Here is a 22,559-nt window from a genome sequence, read left to right on the forward strand (position 1 = left end):
GAGTCAGTGTCCTTATAGAAAAGGCAGGCTTTTTTTTTCCCCCATGGAAAAACTGCACAGTTGTTACCTGTGTGAACATAGACCTACATTTCTTTTAAAGAATCTGTCCCTTTGGCCAAAAGACCATTTAATTTTTTTGCCTTGGTTTTTTGAGACAGGGTTTCTCTGTGTAGCCTTGGCTGTTCTGGACTCACTTTGTAGACTAGGCTTGAACTCACAGAGATCCGCCTGCCTCTGTCACCCAGAGCTCTGGGATTACAGGCATTCACCACTGAGCCTGGCTCAAGTGATAAAATTTTAAGTGGAAAGAATGTATAAAAATTCTAGGGAAGAGTAGTGGGTTTATTTTAAAATCTGCATCCCAGGCATGGGCATGTGACCAGTATGGGTTAGAGATTAAGTTACTGCTGCCTTTAGTGAGCCCCACAGGTTTCTTTGCCTGTGCCAATATGAAGCTTCTCAGAAAACACAAGTTCTTAGACCATCTCTGCATTTTCTTAAACTTACTTAAGTGGTGTGTGTGTGTGTGTAGGGGGGGGGGGAGTGACCACCACATATGGAGGTGAGAAGACAGCTTGCAAGATGTTTGCCCCTTCCACTCTGTGGGTCCCAGGCATAAGGTCCTGAGCCATCTTGCCAGCCTAGGGGAACATCTTTAATAATAGTTTACTTAGAAAATGTGTAAGTTTAGTTTCCGTAAGAACCAGGTTGTCATATAAGAAAATTTCAACTACTCCTGGCTATTAATTTAGATCAAATATGTGTCGAAGCCAGAGCTATGTAACTACACATTCAAAGGAATGTGTGGGACTCTGCAAGCAGGTTCAGAATTCTAACAACAAGCAATCAATCAATCAGACACCCCGAACAACGACACAAGCTATTTTGAAGGATTCCACATATTTTCCAAAGCTTTTTAATCATCAGTTTTATCCTTGGTGCTGCCTGTCAGTCATCTTTTTGTAATTTCAGATCTTGAAGTTTCTCTTTAAAATGAATGCCTAACTTATAATTAGAAACCAGTTATATCAGGGACTGATGAATGCTGTGTTTTGGTTAACTCTGGATCTTTTACTCTACAGTGATTTACTGTAAAAACAAAGGATTTCCGCAAACAGTTTGGAAAACAAAACATCTTGCTTTTAGTCTAGCTCCTTTGCCTTTCAGTTCATTTAAAGCACCAACACACAAGTTAGTCTAGGCTTAGTCTGAAATTCTGCCTAAAGTGATTTTAATGGAAGTCATTTCCCATAAGGCCCTGCATGAGGTCTCCAGAGCTCTCAAGGTTTGGGGCTTTGTAAGTTTAAAGAAACAATCTAGTCTTTTCTTGCAGTGGTATGCCACTTTTTTATAATGTGAGAGAAACCTGTCAGAGGCCTTTGCTTTGCACCAGGCCTTTCTGACCAACTAGACCAAACCAGAACAGCTGTTTGTACTAAGTATAGGTAATCAAACTTAACCTTGAAATAAACTGCTTGTTTGTTTATAATAATGATAAAATAAAATATAAAATAAAATGATAAAAAAAAGTCATAATAATGATAAAATAAAAACTTCTCAGGGACTGTACAGCAGGGGCTCCATCAGGGCCGGTGTGCTTGAGCCAGCATGAAAGGATGTCCTGTGTCATTCCTGTAAAGAAAATGACTCAGAAGTCAGCATCTTTCTGTTTTCTCCTTTTGTTTTTCTGCCTCTGGGGCACAGCTCCACTATCCAGTCACCTTAGAATGTCTTTTCTGTCTCTTTATATGATTTCTGGAGTTTGGCTCAGGGGTAGAGTACTTGCCTAGCATGTGGGAGACATTGGGCTTAATCCTGAGCCCTAGTTGGGGTGGGAGGGAGAAAAGAAAAAAGAGAACAATCATTAAATGAGACGTTGCCTAATTTATGAGTCATAGATAAAAATAGATAAAAACCTATTAGATCTTCACATATGTTAAAGTGATTTTTTTAACAGTTCAAATGTAATTTACAAGTTAGTTTTTGAACATTTGCTTAGAACCAGGCAGTTTCAAAGTCTATGAAGAAGGAAGGGAACTCGAAAGAGGGGCTTGAGGAATCTGTGTGTGAAGTAGAGAGAACACAGTGGCAGAGCACTCACAGCTCAGGCCAGATGCTACTGCTGAGGCGACTGGAAGGTCTGGCAACGCGTTTGTGAGGGTCACTGTGCTCTCTCTGCATGGCCAACTTGGCCATCTTCCAGTTAAAAACCCACATTTGAGTCGTAGCAACTTTTCAAGAGCTGTAGAGCTATCAGGAGGAACATCAGATAGTCAGAGTTTTACAGGGTGTGCTACTGGAGAGCCCCAACTTGCTTTATTGACTTTGGCTATCAGATTTTCATTCTTAAATTGTTATTCTTTGGCTTGAAAGTAGTTTAGATTACAGAGCTTTGGAGCGGTCAGGGGTCGCTTTTTCTTTGGTTTGCTTTTCTTGTCGTACAGGGATCAAACGAAGGCACACTTATACCTGCAAGGCAGATACTGCGTCACTGAGCTACACCCCAGCCCTAGACTTCAGATCTTATTTATTTTAGAAGCATTTAGAAAATTTGCTCAAATGACAAAAAATTAGATGTTACCAAAATAAAAATTAGCACTCTGTATAACAAAGAGTGAATTTAAATTAGCCAACTCCATGCATATTCCCAGTTAAGCATCTATACAAACAACTATTTACCATTTTGTTTACATGAGGATAAGGGCAGTGTTTACATAATAGAAAGTTTCTGACCCCCAAAATCAGACTACAGAGAATTTCAAATTTTAAAAATAGTAAATATATTTCAACAACAACAACAAAAAAAAAAACTGATTTAATTTCATTTTTTCTTACCATAGTAAGGTTGGTTTTTAGTTTTAAAAAAGAAACTTTTTATATTTATTGTGTGTGTGTGTGTGCATGTGGAGGTCAGAAGACAACTTTAATTTTTTTTTTTTCAAGACAGGGTTTCTCTGTGTAGCCTTGGCTGTCCTGGACTCGAATTTTAGACTAGGCTGGCCTCGAACTCACAGAGATCCACCTGCCTCTGCCTCCCAGAGTGTTGAGATTACAGGCCTGTGCCATCTCGCCTAACTCAAAGGACAACTTCAGTAGTTGGTTCCTCCTTCCACCTGGTAGGTCTCAGGGATCAAACTCAGGTGGTGAGCCTTTGGAGGAAAGCATCTTTATCCATTGAGCTGTCTTGCTAGCCCATTTTAATTTTTTAAATACAAGAAACATTGGTATTATAGCACATTGGCTTTTTAATATTAAGACATGTTATATTTACAGTATCTGTGTGGGCAAAATATTTGAATAGTTGATTATTTACTGTGTTTTTAAACTTTCAAGATTTTTCAACATTATAAAATAGCTACATATATTTAAGTTTTATTGAAGAAATAAGAATAAATGATTGGCCTTTCTAGTTCCTAATAGTAAGCCCTATCTTATCTTTTAGTGTAAGTGGCATTCTTACACAGGATCATGTTAGGCCCAGTTCTTAAATAGTGCCACCAAAAAGCTACACAGGACCTGCATACAGCAAAGGCAAATGACCTTCCTGGGTGCACTTAGACCTTCCCGATGTGGAAGCCACTCCTCTGGGATAGCTTCTCACTTTGATGTAAAAAGTAGGTAGGTAGAATTTCAGAATACTGCTTTTTCTTCTAAGATTGGTTTCTGTTTTATGGGAATGAGTGTTTGTCTCCTTGTATGGCTGTGCACCACATGTATGCTGATGCCTGAGGAGGCCAGAAGAGGGTATCCTATTCCTCCAGATCTGGAATTAAGGAGCACCGTGTGGGTGCTGGCAGCTGAATTCAGGTCCTATGCAAGAGTGAGAAAGGGCCCTTAACCACTGAAGCATCTCTCCAGCCTGGATTATTTCATGGCTTTGTAAGAAGAAATGGACGCTGTTCTTTCTTCCATCATTCACGGCTCTCAGAAGAGACTTTTGGGAATTTCACAGTCCAGGGATGTGTGAGGAGCGTGTTCTGTTTGCTAGGTGGCGTCTGGTGCGGCTGTGACAGGGTCGCTTCTGCAGCCTTGCCCACGTTACTCGTAAGCTGGTTCTCCTGTTTCTGGAGTCCATGCAGTTGTTGCTTTAAAATCTTGTTTCTGTGATTGTTCTGACCACCACCCATCTTTGACTACTCAAAGGCAATTTAAACAAGATTACATATTTTTAGAGTTGGTTTTGTTTTTTTTTTTTAGTGATGACTTCACTGGGGACAGCACGTTTATGTAGCAGCCAGCTCAGGCATGTTGTTCTTCCTGCAAATTGTTGGCTAAAGTCAGGAGGCAACCTCAGGACCTCTCTTCACCAGATAAGCATCAAGTCCACTGTACTGATCTCTAATTCCTGCTGAAACCTGGGCTGTTGTTTTTTGGTCCTGAGAAACCTCATGAAAAACCTCACCGAATCTTATGATGGGCTTTTTGTCCTTGAAGAAGCAGTCATAGGACCTAACAGATTTGCTTGACTATACTAGAGTAACCTTTCAAGAAGGTGGCCTGCAGTAGCCAGTGTGTGTGTGTATGCGCACATGCGCGTGCGCGCACGCACTTAAGTGCATACATATGTGGTTACACGAGTGGGTTTATACATGTGTTCATGTGGATGAAGGCCACAGGATAGCCTTGGGTGCCAGAAACAACAACAACCTCATTTGAATCAAGATCCTTCATTGACTTGGAGCTTGCCAGTTAGGCCTGGCTAGCTAGCCAGTGCACCTCAAAATCCTCCTAACCTCTGTCTCCACAGTGCTGGGATTGCAGAGACATATCCACCTCCATATCCAGCTCTCTCAAGTACACACAGTGCTTCTTAAAGGACCCAGGTTCAGTTTCTTGCTCCCATGTTTAAGGGGTTCGCAGCTACCTCTAATGCCAACACCACAAGATCTGATTGTCTGACCTCTGCAGGCACCTGAACACATGTGACATACGCACATGCACACACAAATCTTTGTATGTGTACCTTGTGCATAGTATTTGGTTTATTCATTTAAAAATATTGAGTCATATATAAAGCAACATGGGTTTGTTTTCAATGGTTAAATACTCAAATAAATCTTAAAGAATGACTCACTGGAGGAAGTCCCAACCCCAAATGTAGCAAATATGATATGCGTGGTCTCTGTAGAATCTGGGGCTTGGGAATTTTTCATCATTTATAGTGTCTTCTGTGTATGCCATATCTGGCTTCTAAAGCAGGTGGTAGTCAAGAAAATAAAGGTTGTACTCTGGATGATGGAGGTGCCATTCTGGATGGGATTGTGTAGGGACCAGGGAATGATAAATAGGGCCATAATAGACACAGATGTCACCCACTGACATACTTGTATCCATGGTCCAGCTGCACCTGGCAGAAAGACAGATAGGGATGACTAGAGAAACTGCTTTGTAGATGCTGCTCTCACTGGCGCAGCAAATAGGGGCCACTTACAGGACATGAGGTGGTAAAGAGCAGTGAACCTTTCCCATGAAAATTGATTTCTGAAGGACTGTTTAATCATTGTATTACCTAAGTAGAAAACTGCCACTTTTAATATTAATGCAATGTTCCGCTTTTAGAAAATGCTTCGCACAGTGTGATATGAAGCCAGGGAACTCAGATTTCTTACCAGTATCATCAAACAGACTGAGCAGAAATTTTTAGTGTCATCTTTGGTCTAATTGTTGGGCCTTCCCAGACCCACAAAGTCAGAATCTGGGATGGCAGAGTGAACATGTTGTTCATATTCTAACAAGCCTTCCAGGGAATTCTGATGCTAGAATATGAGAATATTGTCTTAGATGATATTCAAGATTCTTGTACTAAAATGAGGGGTGGTGGTAGAACCCCTCAAGATTCTTGTACTAAAATGAGGGGTGCTGGGGCTAGAACCCAGCAGCTCACATATACTAGACAAATGCTCTACCACTGAGCTATATTCCAGCTCAAAACTATTTGAATGCCTGATCTAAATCTGTGGTACATTAGAAAAGTTAGACTTTGGAGCCGTCCAGTGATAGCTATGCAGGAAAGATCAAAACTGTATTGAATGCTGCAGACCCCTCACTCCAGCTCCTGAGAACAGAACTGTCACTCAAGGCTCTTCCGTAGAGATGGAAAACCTAGGAGTCAGTATAGACTCTGGGCCCGGTCAGTAAAGCTCAGGATGGCTCCTTTCCACAGTGGACTTATTATAAAGGAACAGAGTCAGAAGTTAACTGTCAGTCCTCCTGCCATAATGCCTGTGGACTTCTGTCACTGAGATGGCCCCTCCTCCTGAGCAAGAGAGGGGCAGTCCATTTTTCAGGGTCCCACAATTCCACCTAAGGACACATGCAGTTTGGCAGATTTGAATGATGCATTCTACTTGGCAGCAGTTGTAACAGCCCAGTGAGGGTCCTTGTGAGTCAGGAGAGAAAGTTCTAATCAACTTGGGTTTTAACATAGAGGATTGGACCATGCCAGGAAGGTACCGGGGGCTGCCCTGGCATAGACATGGTGTGTGATTGCTCTAGTGTACTAGGCCTGTTGCTTATCTCATTACCTTTTCTTCTGGCTGCCTGAGGCCTCCTCCTAATCAGTAAATGTCATACAGGCTATACCTAATAAAGTGGGACGAGGGGGTTGGACTCTGTCTAGTGTCTGAAGTTTTTGTCTGATATCTGAAGAATCTTGGCTGATATACTTGACTTTGAGAATGATAAGGCCTTTGGGATTCTCTCCATCTAAGTTAGTATGTACTCATGGCCAAGACCGAATGAAGCAAGGCTGAGTTCTCAGTAAGCCTGTTTTACTTCTTCAATTTGGTGTAATTAATAGGTTTCCTTGTAGCCTTTTCATCCCTGCTCTCTTAAGCATGGGCATAGTTAATTATGACTCTCCCATCGAGATCCTTATCATGGTAAGTTCACTTAGGGTCTGTGAACTGCATCTTCCCCAGGAGGGGCTTCCACTATGTCTTTGTTTGGTTTCTATTGCTGTGATAAAACACCATGATCAAAAGCAGCTTGGGGAGTAAAGGGTTCATTTCACACTCTTATACCTGGCAGTCTATCATGAAGGGAAGTCAGGATGGGAAGTTGGAGGTGGGAATTGAAGCAGAGTTCATAGAAGAATGCTGCTTCCTGGCTTGTTTTCCATGGGTAGCTCAGCCTGCTTTCTTTTACACCCCAGGACCTTCCCAGAGTGGCATTGCCCACAGTGAGCTGAGCCCTCCCATAGTAATCACTAATCAAGATAGTACCTACCCCACAGACTTGCCTACAGGCCATCCTTATAGAGGTATGTTCTTAATTGAAATTCCTTTTTCCCAGATGACTCTAGTCTGTGTCAAGTTGACAGAAAATCTGACCAGTGCACAAAGGGTATAGGCATGCCTCATTGACCCATTTCTTGGCCATGGCCAAATTCCTCATGCACAGGAGGCAGTTTATATATTATGTGGAATTCTTTAACGAAGTGGATGGGGTCTTGATTAAAAGAGCTGTTCAGTTTCTATGTGAGTAAGGTCAGGCACAGGAAAGGGAACGTGGACTCTGATGGTTTTCAGTTCTCTGTTGTCCACCTCACAGAAGGGTAGGGCTTCTTTGTCCAGCGGGAGGTGTTTGTTCCCTACGGGTATGCCTCAAATAGCTGTATGAGAGGAAGAGAGATTTGGGGCCTCAGGAAATGGGGGTGAGCTTCTTGGGAAGGTGGTTATGGAGAGGAACCAGGATGAGATAGGAAAACTCCTGTCCTGATGAGGACCCCAAGAACCTGGCCAGATACCCACAGTGGGCTTTTTCACAGATTTGGGGCTGGAGAAGGGGAGCTGGCCATGGGGGACATGAAATCATTTCCTAAGGCTATAAGAGAACAGGGCAAACTGGACAACAGTACTGCAGTTGAGGGTACTGAGTAGGGGCCAAGCCTCTCCGTCTCAGGGCTAAGCTGTGAGACAGAGGAGCTCATGGTTTAGAGTCTAGGGATCAAAATTTTCTCCAGCTTTTTTCAGATGTCCCTTACCCCCTTACCTGAAGGGTGAGTCTGAAGGGAAAGGAGGTGATGTTCTCATGATAAGCCTGGAGAGCAGTTTCCCAGTCTCTAACAGACCCTTCCAGGGGACAAGAGCCCTAGGTTCGAGATACTTGAAGAGCAGTTTTCAAAAGGGATATCTCACCTTACATAAAGGACTTCCTGAGAAGATGTTCGCAAGGAACTCAAGGTGCAGATGTCAAAGAGAACATCTAACTTACTAAAAGGGCTTCTTGGCACTGGAACCAACAGTTAAAGGTCAGGAACCACTGGGTACACAGTCTAGGATATGTAGATTGATGTCACAGAGAACCCTCAGATGAATGTAGTCATTCTCGGGGGAGGGGGCTGATGATGACATGGGGGACAATGGTCAGGAAAGCAGAGAAACTATTGGGCCTCAAGAAGTAGTCATCACAATGTGTGCAGATCATTGTAAATGGAAAGAGGAGAGACAGAAAACAGTCTTTTTCCCCCACAGACTAAGCAGTTGACCACTCTGTCCCAAGACTTCAGATCCCACAAGAGCTATGCATAGTTGGAGACCTCCTATTGAAAGGTGTAACACAGCTCTGGTTCCTAGCCACTGGAGGGCTATGGAGTTTGAGAGAAGGAAGGGAGGCCTTTGTTCTACAAGGAACTGGTCCCAGCCAGGAATCTGTAGTTGTCCTTGTTCTTCAGTGGAGTTGTTCAAAGGCCCTCAAGCACAGAGAAAACTCTCAGAGGAACACTAATCTCTCATTGCCAAGGACAGGTGAAAATGCTTTGGAACATGGAAACATGGCCCTATTGGGGAGTTGTTCCAAGTAGGGAGGCTTTCAGTTGTCTCCAAGCTCTTATATAGCACACCAAAGATCATGAGAAAACGGAAGAAGGTATTTGATGCACCCCAGAGTCCACGCAGACAAATGTGGTGTGGGTCAGATTCACTGGTGGTAAAAAGAATTCAATTCATATCAAAGTAGAAAAGATAACCTTACAAACACCTCAAGGGAGCAGGAATGTCCACAGCAAGCTGGTGGCTTGTGTTAAGCAAATGAGGGTAGTTCTGATTGGTCAATGTTCATTCTGTGGGCCTGCCTACTTTTATAAGCCATTCCTATGTGCAACCCAGCCTTGTTTCTTCCCCACAATTCATGATGCCTCAGTGGATTCAGAACCAGAGTCATGGAGGACAGCCTTTGTTTTGAGTGCTTCAGCTTCTGCATTGAGTATCATAAACAGCATCTGAACTATGTAGCTGCTTGGGCTGCAATTAAAGTTGAACCATTGTTGACTTAAGCTAAGACTCCATCCTGAATCTCTTGGCAAACTCCAGTGGCCAGTTTGTATAAAGAAAGTCAGTGTTTTAATAATGCTGGGTTTGGGGTGGAAGCCGAGAAAACTCACTTCAGAAATGGAGGCTTAAAAATCAAAGCTCCTTGTTCTTGCACATCTGCGCAGGGAGACAACCAGTTCATGATCTAAACTGTCACTGAAGGGAGATGGTACAACATTTTAAAAGGATGGGAACACAAAGCAAGGGGGAGCGAAGCAGGCTGTTGCTTTTTTGACACAAGGGGTTGAGCAAGGAAGTAAACAGTGGGTGACTGGACCTTATCCAGGTCACCTGGTTTCAGGACCCTTGACTCAGCTTTTTGCAGTCAGGTCCCCTCTTGGACTTTGGCCAGGAATTGAGAATGATAAGGGAACAAAGGCGTGGAGGAGCTTTTAGGCAAGATGGGCAACACATTTTTGACTTGTGTGCCTTAGTTTAGATAACGGGATAACAGTGGCAGTTTCCCTCGCTACATCCTTTGCTGGTTAACAGATAAACAAGACACATTGAAGAGGCAGGATAAGAGCCTGGGAACAGGAATTCAGATTTGTCCCTGTAGGTAAGACAGAGGTTTTCCCCGAGATGGCTGGACTCAAGCAGCTGTCTCCTAACAATATTGGCTATGGAAATTGAAGTAGGGGCAGTTCTTTGATAATTCTGAAATTAAGTAATGAGCAATCACATTTTCCAATAAAGGCTTCAAAGTTCTGTCATCTCCTAGAAAAACTTTTCTGTTGTTTTTTTTGTTGTGTTTTGTTTTGTATCAAAGTCTTATATACTCCAGGCTGACTTCAAACCCACTGGGTACCAAAGATGATGTTTGTGTCATTGTTATTATTATTAAAATGCTCATTTAGAGACAGGGTTTGGCTGTTGAAAAAGCTCAGGCTGATCTTGAATGATATTTTACATTCATTTGATTGTACAAGCTTACACATGTACAGACCAGGGGAAAACTTTGGGAGTTGGTCCTTATTCAGTGTGTGGGCTCAGGGATCAGACCTTAGGCTTGACAGCAAGAAGCTTGACTACCTGAGCCATCCTACTGGCCCCCAAGGTTGTTACAGTACTCCCCTTTCTCCTGTGTCTGTCCTTTCCCCCAACCCCCAAGTGCTGCAATTACAACCAAGAACAATCATGCTCAGCTTCCAGGTTTATTTATTTTTGAGACAGGGTCTCACCATGTATCTCTGGCTGGTCTGAAACTCACTGTGTGGACAGACCATTCAGGCCTCAAACTCACAAATGCTAGGAATAAAACTCAAATCCTAGGAATAAAAGCATGCACCACCATGCCCAGTTAGTTTCCAGAAATATTTTAAGAGAACATTTTAAATGTACTTTCAGGGTGCTTTTCTGTTCAGTTTTTGGTATAGAGACTTTAAGAATCAGGATCATAGCGTAAATTGGGCATAGTGACATCTTTTACCCAGCACTCAGGAGCTTTAACAACTGAACCATGAGTTCAAGGCCATCCGGGGCTACAAAGTGAGGTACCACTTTAAGAAAAAAAAGCTAATGTATTTTTAATAGATGTAAATGAAATCTATGTATATCAGTGCTAGGAATGGAAAGACTACGGCCCATCACAAAATTGAGAGGGTTGTTTGTTTGCTTTTATGATTCTGAAAGTTGATACCAGGCAAGCATTCTACCAGTGAGCTGTGTGTCCAGTCTTCCCTCCCCTCCTGGGTTTTTTGTTTTATTTTTTTTGGTTGATGGGGGGTTGTTTCCAACCAGGGCTTCTCTGTGTAGCCTTGCTGTTCCTAGAGCTCTCTCTATAGACCAGGTTGGCCTCAAATTCAGAGACCCACCTTCCTCTGCCTCCTGAGTGCTGGGATTAAAGGTGTGTGTCACCACTGCCTGGCTTTTGATGCAAGGCCACCCTAAATTTCTCAAACAGGCCTCCTGCCTGAGCCTCCTGAGTAGGTGGATTATAGGCATGTGCTATCTTACCTGGCTAAAATATATATATATACACATATATATATTTCATAAATATAAATATTATAAATATATGTAAATATATTGGCAAGAGTGTTTTATTTCGAGAAAACCTGCATGCAGGGGTCAAACCATTAAAAAGGATGGCAACCCTAGACAAAAATTCACAGACCTTTTTATAGGAAATCAGGAGAATTCTAGCAAGGGTTACTCATTGGTGGGTGCTGGGGAAGTTACAAGGCTGGATTCCTCTTTGGCTTCGGTCCAGGTGGTCTGGTCGGTGGGCTGCATTCCTGTGCCATGAATGTTTAACTACAGGATGAGATAAGGCTGCCCAGCACAGATGCCTTATCCTAAGACAAGATATTTTCCCATTCTTGTGGTTATCTCCAGGCTGTCCCTTGAGTAGGGGATTTTATGGTCTTGTTCCTGCAATTGGTAACCTATGGCCTAGTTCCTGGGCCCGATGATTTTTTTTCAAGTCAGGCCCCGTTCTAAAATAGAGACAAAATGGAGAGTCCTCTCAGTTCCATGTGATTTTGTCATGTGCAGGTGAATGTGTGCCTGTCTGTTTGTCTGGTGCGCCTCCTGCTATCTTTCATGGCCTCGCCCACCAAGGAGGCGGCTCTCTCAGCTAGAGGCTGACTCCCATCTGTGTTATACTGCCCCTTTGACTCTCAGGAATAGAAATAATATGCACCCTCTAAGATTGCCTTTTTTTCCCTCAGCATAGTCCCTTTGAGAGCCACCTAAGTCATCTCAGATAGCATTTTTGTTTGTTTGTTTTTGATGAAAAGTATTTCATGGTGTGGTTGCACTGCTTTAACCACACACCCACTGAAGGACATCTTGTAGGAGTTTTTGTGTGAATGGCTTTATTTTTCGGGCATGAATGCCCGCTTCACAGTTGCTGGGTCATCTGGTGAGTAGATGTTCAGCTTTTTAAGAAACTGCCAGATTAATTGGCAGAGTAGCTGTTTGAACAGGATCTAGTTTCTCTACACATCTTTGCCAGCATTTGGTGTCTCTGGCTATTACTGCAGCTATTTCTTTATAGTTATTTCTGATGTCCTTTCATGGTTTTTGTTTGTTTCCTGTTGTGGTAGAATAGTCCCTTGCCTATGGTAGCTGACTTCAGAGGACACTTAAAAATGACAGTACTGGGCTATTTAGGGCTCAGCCTTTATGGAGCACTGTCTCACCTTGGATGACATTTTTCTGTAATTGCTGACCTAAATGCAGTTGGGCGATTCATCCCAAAGCAGACGTTTCTATCTGTTGGGTGAACACTCAGATAAGAGTACAGGTTAATAGCTATGGGTGACAACCATGCTGGCCAGGGAAGAGGCATTGGTGCACATTGTTGTCCTCCAGGAAAGCTTCTCCCAGGCTTCCTGAAACTGCTTGCTCAGAGATGATAATCTATCTCCTTTTCCAGTCAGTTTGCAACCTTGGTTTTTAAATATACAGAACAAGCCTCTTTGCCACAGTCATGGGATTCCCCAAGATTGTCTTCAACATCAAAATCAGCGCCTGCTGGCTCTCCTCTTCTGCATCACAATTGACTTGTTTTTCTGTTCTGTTCTACAGAGGCAGAAGACAGGTGAACCAGTGAGGGGATTCAGGGATGACTGGTGTGGACACAAGAAACCAATGGTCACAGAGGAGAGACAGTGCACTCCAAGGTAACCCTCGCACAGACCCCGAGCAAAGCAGCAAATCCCATCTCTGCACTCCTGATTAGGCAACATTGTGGGGGCCGTGGGCAGCAGCCTCCACTTTCCTGTTTTTTCCAGAAGTTCTGTGCAGTGTCCTTCTTCAGCTGCAAAGTCAGCTGGTTTCTGCAACTTCCTTTCTGTGTCCAAACAGTTTTGATCCTCTGGCTTCTGCAGATTCCAAGACAGGTGAGCACCAGCAAATTTCTGGTTCCCCTTTGCTAGGGAGGTGAGGCTGCTAGGGTTCTAGTTCTGGATAACCCAATGGAGCACCCAATGTCACTGTCAGTTCTCAGTTTATCAGAGCCATCTGGTTGCATTTGAGGAATTGACATTCCAACCAGAGCCTTATAGCATTACAATCAGTCCTGATTTTTTGAGATATTCACTCTTTGTACCATTTCTTTTCTTTCTTTTTTTCTCTCTACCAGGGATTAAGCCTAGAACTTCATACATGTTGGTCACAGACTCTATACCACTGAGCTGTGTCCCTCAGCAATCTTTTCAGCTTCTTCATAGGATATTTTAGAAAGCAAATATTTTAGTTTTGTTGGAGTCCAGCATATCAATTTTTGCTTTATGTACCATGCTTTTGTCAAAGTTTTTCATCCCGAAGATTTTGTATTATATTTTTTTCTGAAACAATAAATTGTTTTACAACAGAAAAAAAAAAAAAAAGTGTAAGTGTCAATGGACAACATATAAGGAATACTGTCAAGTTTTATGTCCATGTCCTGATTCCTTTCTTAGAGTAGGTGGCTTCCCTTGTGAACTCTGTACAGGTGTACAAAGCCTCCCCACACACAGAGGCCCCACACTAGACAGCTGGCTCTGAGCACATTTTGACAGGCATGACTTCGGAATGGTACCTCTCTTTCCAGGCTAGCGTGGCATTTCAGTTTGCAGTGAACGAACCTGTGAGCACCCACTTGAGGGACACAGTATGGCCGGTTGGTTCCCTAGTCTACTTTTTTTTTAGATTTTTATCCCCCTTTAATAGAGCTTACCCCTCCCGAGGCGGGGGGTGGGCAGAGCAGAAATTTTTTCTTTAGGAGTTTTCAGTTTTTAATGTGCTATTTTTTGTTTGTATGATCAAGTGCAACTGAAGTTTTATGCTAGGCCCCAGTAGAAGCACCCTAACACTTAACTCTCCTTTATTCAGTTGTTTCCTGCTTGGTCCCTGAGCATTTGTTACATCTCCATTTTGTTATTTTCTGTCTGTAAAAGGCCCAGCTGAATACTTGTTTGTTTGTTTGTTTATATACTGGGGATAGAGCTCAGGATTTACATAATGAATGCTCTACTCTTGAGCTTCATTTCCCAGCCAAATATGTGTCACCGTTGTTGTAGTTTGTGTCTGTGTGTGTGTGTACATACATACACACATGGAGGGCAGAAAACAACCTGTGGGACCTTCCACCTCTAGGACCCAGGAACTGAGTTCTCCCAGGGGGCTTGGCAATAGGCACCTGTTGCAAATGGCAGTGGTGCTTTGAATGAGTGTGCCCCCCATTCTCTAAGATGCTTGAATTCTTGGTCCGCAGCTTGGGGATGTTTAGGAGGCATAGCATTGTTGATGGGAGTATGTCACTGGGGGCAAGCTCTGACAGTGTAAAGACTTGTACCACTTTGAGTTTTCTCTCTCTTCTTCCTCGTTGAGGTTCAAGATATGAACCCTTAGCTTCTGTTCCAGGTGTCATGCCTACTGCCAGGCTTTCTTGCCATGAAAGACTGCTGTCCCTCTGGAACCATAAACCAAAATTAACTCTTTATTCTGTAAGTTTCTTTGACCGTGGTGATCCAGCAAGTTTCCTGTGATCCTTCATCACAGCAATAGAAAAGTAACTTAAACAGTTCCTTCGCCCACTGAGCCATCTAACGGATCCCTGAAAATATATATTTAGTCTGATTTCTTAGAACCATTCCTACCAAAGAGGCTGGGTCCTACCATGAGAAAAAAATGGCTGTGTCTCCCACCCCAACCCCCATACTGACATTCACTGACATTGACTTTAACCTGAGTGTTGAGATGATGGTTGTGAAGAATGGCCAAGTAGAGGTTTAGTTCTCATTTAGTAAAATTTGAGGTGACAGGGATATTGTTTGAAGTATTTTTATTGCTATAAATAACATTGAAATGAAAATGCATGTGTTGCTGAAGTTTTTAATGATAAGAGATGAGCATATGATAATAGTTAAAGCCTAAAATATTCTAAGTATCAGTATTACTAATAAAAAAAAAAGTAATGAAAAGGGATTTAGCCTTTGAAGTGGAATAGGAAAGCTAGTTTCTGACATGTAACTGGAAAAGTATGCAACAGCTGATTTCATTCAGGCCATTGCAGTTGGGAGAATGTTCTCTAATAGGAAACCTCTCAGAGAGGATGGCCAAAGAAAGAAGGGATGATGTGACTTGTGGTCCCACCTAATTTTGTGGCTGAGGCATGAAGACGAAATTCTGCAACTTGCCCAAATTCCATCTCAAAAAGGTTTGGATGGTGGAGGTCAGTCCCATCTGGACCTAAGATACAAGACAGGGCTTTCAGGTTAGTTGAGTGTTAGCATATATAAGGTTCTTAAGTGTTGCTGCTTACATGAGTACGGAAAAGTTCAGCAGTGTCAGATGGAACGAAACTACCAGGATCTAGATAATCGGGTTGTACAGAATACACACCACAGCTTGAAAACAGTGCCCAGAGGCTGGGAAGATCATGTGGTAGTTAACAGTGCTTGCACCTCTCGCAGGGGACCTGGGTTCAGTTCCCAGTAGCTGCGTCTAGTCACCCACAAACGCCCAGAAACCACAGCACCAGGGGATCTGATGCCCTCTTCTGGCATCTGCTGTTATCGTAGTGATGTTGTACAAATACCCACACAGATACTCACATACACATACATGAAGATAAAAATAAACCTTAAAATAGTGTTCAGAGAAGACTTAACCGAAAGTCTTGTTCATAAATTTAAAATCTATAGCTTTGTTAACACTTAGCCACTCTATTTTAGTTTCCTGCTGCAAACTGTGTCTGGTGAGGTGGTCCACAGTGCTAAATGAGAAGAAGCAAGCCATTAAAGGACTGAGGTGAAACCAGAACTCCTGAGGGGATGGCAGAACTCTCTGAGTCTTAAACTAGCCTGGTTTACATAGTGAGTTCCAAATCAGACAGGGTTACATAGTGAGACTGTGCTGCAAACAGCCAGTCAAGCAAACTAAAAGAAGAAAAGCAATCAAACAGAAGAGCAAAAAAGGTATGCATATACTGAACAGACATACATTCAAGCAAAACACCCATACGCATAAAATTTCATAAAGAAGATGACAAAGTCAGAGCCCATGAATGGGCTACACTGTAGAAGGGAGGCTCGGTGGGAATGGTCACCTTACAGCCTTTGCTCTGAGGAGGGAACTTAAACATGTGCTGGGCAGCTGGATATGAGTTATGGTGGGGAAGGGGAGTCCATGGGTTTTGTTTAGGAGTGTGTTTTAAGAAGACGAAATTGGGAGCCGTAGAGATGGTCTGGTGATACAGAGCACTGGTTGCTCTTCCAGATTTGACTTGATTCACAGTAGCCACATGGCAGTTGTCATAATAGTTACTGTTCTATTGCTGTAAAGAGACAGCTAACTTACAATGGCTTGACCTTTTGAAACCTCAAAGTCTACGCCCAGTGACACACCTCTGCCAACATGTCCATGCCTCCTAATTCTTCCCCCAAACAATTCTGCCAACTGCTGACCAAGCATTCAAATGTATGAATTTTTGGGTACCATTCTCATTCAAAGCACCATAACAACTAACATCCATTGTAACTTCGGTTTCAGGGGATCCCACCCTCTCTTCTGACCACTGTGAGCATCAGGCATACACATGGTTCATAGACATACATGCAGGCAAAGCACTCACACACATAAAAGTAACATTTTACTAAAGAAGCTCAGGGTTATTATGCATTCCTGTGGGAAATGCATATTGGAAAGGGTTGTTGTTGGTTTTTGTTGTATACTGAAAACACATGAATTGATGAGGGAATCAGCCAGCTGTCACAACCTATTTAGAGTAAGATAACTATGAATTTGTATGGAGAATGGGAATATTAAAATAAGTTTACAAAAAGAAGCAAAAACTCCCTTTCCTGCACTGTGAGAGGATCCTTCGCATGCCTGTACATAAGAAGTGTGTGTGTATGGCGGGGGTGGGGTTGGTGCTAAGCTAAGCTCTCTATATTTAGGGGGTTTAAGGTGGCCCAGAAGATTCCCAGAGGCCCCAGGATTCTGTTGGAAGAATTTCCAGTCCTTTTTTTTGTTTATGCCAGGGACAGCATGCTTCCTCTGGCATTGACTGACTGCCCATATTCTCTGCTCCAAAAGCTGTATCTATCTCTAAATGTGTCATGTGTATCTCACCCTTGGTCTCCATCATGCTAGAGAATCCTAGAACAACCTGAATGTCTAAATCTATATCTAGCTACAAATACAGTCTGCTTACTTACAGTTGCATTTCCTTTTCTTCTTGACTCACTCAAAAATGTTTTCACTTAGTTACAGAAGTCATGACAAAGGATCTTAATATTATTTTCATACAATATGATTGTATAATTTTAAGTTGGAACTTAATAGTCATTAGGTATATAGCAATGTAACTTCAGGTTTTCATCTATAAATCGAAGTGAAAGTTAAAGAATTTGCTTTATCCCAGTGGTTTTGAACTAGGACATCTGACAATGTCTGCAGACATTTCTAGTCATCAGAATCTGGTGGGTGAATACTGAGAGTGTTTGGTTAGAAGAGGGTAGAGGTTTGGAAGGGGTGCGAGGTGGGAGGGGTTGCTTACCAGCCTGTAGTGTACCTGCAGCTCCCCACAGAGAGGAATCTGGTTCTACCTTCGATAAAACCAAGACTGAGAAATTAGACAGTCACCAAAAAGTATTAGAGGAAAGCTGTTGTTTTTCACTTGGGCCTGGTGATGCTGGCCCATAATCCCATATACTTGGCTGTCTAAGGTAGGAGAATCATAGGTTCAAGGTTTCCCTGAATTACAGAGTAAGATCGAGGTCAACCTGCTGCTCTGTAGGCAGCTTACAGAGACCCCCACCTCAAAACAGAAATTAAAAGACAGGGCTGGGATGAAACTCAGATGCAGAGTGCTTGCCTCATGTGCCCAAGATCTGGGTTCAGTTCTCAGCAAAACACACCCACACACACCCACAACCACACACTCAAAAGTAAAATGACACTACACAGAGTTTTATGCTCTTATATTTGCATGTAAAGCATACATTTCATCATTGTGGCTTTAAAGTATTGTTTTAATTTTCATTGGAAGACTTCAGCAACTAACATTACCTTTAACTTGAGACTTGCTAAGTGAACACAGTGTTCACTTGCAATACGGCTTTAACACTCATAAATTACTTTTTCTGTTTCAGGCTTTGCTGAGGAAACATCTTAGAGATTCGTTGTATTTCTAAACCTTCAATGTTTACATCTTGTGGTTATTGACCCTCTTATGAGATACATTTTGGAAATCAAAATGGAAGGCGCCCAAGAAGTTTTGGACCAGTTATACAAGAAAGTACTTCTTGGAGCCACCCTTGAAGATGATATCCATAGTTACATCTTTTATCTCAACCCAGATCTCTCAGGACAAGCTGGTCATACAACATCCTCTTTAGCTCAGGCAAGTGTCAATGGTGTGCTTGATGCCATGCCAGGCCCGCATGGGCCATCTTCCAGTGAGGTGACTGCCCCTCCTGAAGCACAGGAGTGTATGAAGAGGCAGTTTCACGTGAATAAGGCCTGGGAGGTGAAGCTCCTCCAGTTAACAGTGGTCCATGCAATACTGAGCCGAGTGCTGTCTGCCGAAACTGAGACCCACACAAAGGAGGGGTACAGAGAGCTGATTGAAGTCCTTCTGCAGTCAACTGAAATTGATTCCAAATTGGTAAGGTACTTTTTAAAAGATTTTGATACTAAGTGAAAATGTTTAAGGCTTCAGCAGTGTGATGAACTGTGTCTGTTTTGCTGTAGATCTGCATGCTCCAGGATTCTGATAAGTTGTTGTCTCACATGACTGCGAAGTGCCTCGCATCACTCCTTTATTTCCAGCTGAGAGAGAAGGTCAGATAAGCCATCACGTTACTTATTTCCCTTATAGTGTTTTAAAGTTGCTCATTGGCAGTCCAGGGAGTGCCTCACCTGGGCTACAAAGCAGAGTTGGCCCTGTTATGGGGAGGGAGGACTGTTACAGGTGAGCCAGCCTGGGCAGGAGAGCAGAAGGGCAATCCCAGCCCCCCACCAGCTGCAGCATTTGGGAGTTTAGGCCCTACACCTTACCTCGGAAGCACAGTAGAGCTGGCCCTGATGATGTGGGCATGAATGAGCCAGCCCCGAGAGCATGAGAGCGGAGAGCTGGCTTTGCCCCTTACTGGTGCAGCATTGGATGAGCTGAGCAGGGCTGGAGTGCTTGCCCTGCCAATGTGGCTGCAGGAGAGCTGGCTGACCAGCTCAGAGACCTCTCAGGCCCAGGGGCTGATCCTCCCCAGCATCCACCCCATCGATGAACTGCTGAAGCACGTGAAGAGGCTGGTCCTGCAGATCCAGAACTGTAGGATCTCCAGTACACAGAGCAAGAACATCGTATCTGAGAGGAGTCCCAGGGACGATCCAGTATAGATAGTGTAGCAGAAGCCAGAGGCCTCGAACCGGAACAATGGCTCATTGCAATGAACATTGCAAGTAAGGATGTGTGGACAAAGGGTATACTTTGGATGCACTGTGACACTACAGCTTCCACAATGAGATTTTTTTTTTTCTTTTGGATGGGAGGTTGCAAGAGTAGAGGATGGGTACAAGGGGAAGGGGACATGAGTAGGATTAGAGTGCATGATGTGAGATTCACAAAGAACCATTCAAAAGTTTTTTTAAAAAAGTTGTTCCTTTACATTGACTTTATTCCTTCAAATATTTGAATGAATAAGGTATTTGCACACATAATAATGTGCAAATCCAAAAACATAAGAATGAAATAGGACCCTACCTCAAAAAATAGGGGGAAAGTAATTAAGGAGGACAGCTGAGGCTGCCTTGTACACGGACACACACATGTATACACATGGCTGCAAATACAGATTCAAGCATCTGTTGACTTTCTGCTCTGATTACTTGTTTCTCAACATAACACTTTAAATATGTAACATGTTTATAGTAGAGTATTTGGAAAGTAGAATAGAGTTTAAAGAAAAGAAAGACTTACACATCATTGTCCCACCTGTAAATAACATGGATATTTTCATGGTTCTTTTTGACTCTGCACTTCTATGCTCTGTTGACTCTCCTGTCTTAAAAACTATTTGAATTTTTCCTTCGTTTGTCAAATATTAGCATACTTTTTTCATGCAAACAACTACACAACATTTTGTACATTGTCTTGTGTGATATGTAATATTTAATTACAAACAAAATAATTTTAACTACTCTTGTGTTTTCCTTTTGATTTAATTTTTATTTTATTTATCTTGTAGACAACGTTAAGTCATCCCTGGATCACTTTTTGCGAGAAGCATCTCTCTGAATCCCTGGAGAGTGCTGAAGCAGTGCATTGCCTGTGGATCCTTACCGCTGTGATAAAGGAAATCCTTAAAGATACGCATCCACAGAGAACAGGTAAAGATGGTCCTGTCTGTAAATGACCATCGCCTCTCTCAGCAGCTTATGTGTGTTGGAAAATAAAGTGTACGTTATTCCTCAACTCTCCTACATATGGAAAAATGCAGGAATTTTGCCCCTGATTTTTTTATTGAACATAACCTTGGAGTATGTGCAGTGTATGTGTTTGGTGTGTGGACGTGTATGCTTGTAGAGGCCAGAGCCAATGTTGGTGTCTTCCTCCATCACTTTCCACCTTATTTGTTGAGATAAGAGCCCAGCAACTGGGCTAGGCTGGCCAATGAGCTCCATTTCTACCTCCCAGCACTGGGCTACAGATGTGTGCCGCCACATCTGTCTAATTCAGAATGTCATGCTTATTCAGCAGGCACTTTACCAAATGAATGAACTGTCTTTCCAACACTGAAGATAACTTTTTAAAAAAGAAATTAAGACCTAAACATTAAATATCTCTCATATATTCTGGTACTATTTATATTTATAAAGCATGTGTTAACTTTTAGTAATTAGCTGTTTATCTGGGTATCCTCATTTGGTCTTACTAGGAGTAATTATTCTTGTTTGTTTGTTTGCTTGCTTGTTTGTTTCGAGACAGGGTTTCTCTGTGTAGCCTTAGCTGTCCTGGAACTCACTCTGTAGACCGTGATGGCCTCAAACTTCTAGAGATTCACCTGCCTTTGCCTCCCAAGTGCTGGGGTTAAAGGCATGCACTACCACTGCCCAGCTAAAAGTAACAATGCTTAAACTCGTTTTTTATTTATCTTAAGAACTAACGTATATACAAATTAAATTGTAAGATTTTGTTTTAAGAAAGCTTTTGTTTTTCCTGTTACTTATAACTACTATCTTTATAATTACAGAAATTCTAAAGCAGCTCTTGACTCCTCTTGATATTACTTTTGAAGTGTTCTACACTTCCTTATTTTCTCAGCATTTTGGAGACTTCCGGAATCCCTCTCACATAGTCAACAGCCTCGTGTGCTGTCTGGAGCTGCTGGAGCTCCTCGCAGCCTCCAGAATCCACCTAAAACTGCACTTTAAAAGCCAAAGGATCTTATTTTTGAAACCCTGTGCTCTCAATATTCTTGCCTGGCCTATCCCGGCTTTTGTTAAGAGGAAATTGGTTATACTCATCAAAAAGTGCCTTCTCTGTAAAGTGGGAGAAGATCTCTGCTGTGGATCTGTGCCCTTTCTGATATCACCAGAGCATCTTCTGGATGGTGACATGCTGGCTTTAGCTGATGCACTTCTGCATGCTGTGCACTTGGGGTTGTGGAAGGCATTGTCTATTCCTAGAAAGCCTTCCTGCTTTGGAGGGGATGAAGTTCAGCCTGGATGCAGACCCAGGTCTGGTCCTGATCACGTGACCCTAAGAGCAGCAAGCTTGATTACAGTGAAATCCTTAGAAATCAAGTTCCAGAACTGTACCTCAGCAAATGAAATGAAAGGTAATTCTCCAGATTCATGTTTTATTCAAAGTACTATACAATTAACTGTTCGCTTAAGAAAAGTGATTCGTGCTTATTGAGTGCTAGTGTCGTTTCACTAGTTTAGCTATATTTTCCCTATTAAATTTAGTAAATGCTTTTTTAAATGGAGAGGGAGTTGCGGGGGATTGAAATTTCAAAAAGCTTGTCAGCTTTTTTTTTTAATAATTAATATGTATAGGATAATGACAAAAAATAGTTGCCTTTTGAGTCACTACCAAGCAAATGGAAGTCAGTTTATATTTAATTACATTATTCATAAAAGCAGTCTGACTACTTGTGTTCATTATTGATAATGCTGTTTTGTTGAAACTACTATGGGAAGTTCTGTCAATAAAGGAATTGTGCACACCTCGAAGGTGACAAGTCCAGTTGAAAGTGCCTGATTTTCAGTGTGTGTGTGTGTGTGTGTGTGTGTGTGTGTGTGTGTGTGTGT

At 42.4% G+C, this 22,559-nt stretch overlaps 1 protein-coding gene across 2 annotated transcripts in view; it reads left to right on the forward strand.

The window, feature by feature from the left end:
- Positions 1–22,559, forward strand: part of Lins1 (lines homolog 1) — a 28,979-nt gene that overhangs the window by 2,345 nt on the left and 4,075 nt on the right. The window contains exons 2-7 of one of the 2 annotated variants that reach the window (XM_055623652.1): positions 12,846–12,940; positions 13,052–13,159; positions 18,398–18,912; positions 18,999–19,088; positions 20,492–20,633; positions 21,497–22,084. In XM_055623652.1, coding sequence (XP_055479627.1) covers positions 18,478–18,912; positions 18,999–19,088; positions 20,492–20,633; positions 21,497–22,084 — 1,255 coding nt within the window. In that variant the 5' untranslated portion in view covers positions 12,846–12,940; positions 13,052–13,159; positions 18,398–18,477. The remainder of the gene's footprint in view (positions 1–12,845; positions 12,941–13,051; positions 13,160–18,397; positions 18,913–18,998; positions 19,089–20,491; positions 20,634–21,496; positions 22,085–22,559) is intronic. The other variant, XM_055623651.1, reaches the window with a different exon arrangement.

Source organism: Psammomys obesus, unplaced genomic scaffold, assembly GCF_907164565.1.
Source record: "Psammomys obesus unplaced genomic scaffold, mPsaObe1.curated_primary_1811, whole genome shotgun sequence".
Lineage (NCBI taxonomy): Eukaryota > Metazoa > Chordata > Mammalia > Rodentia > Muridae > Psammomys > Psammomys obesus.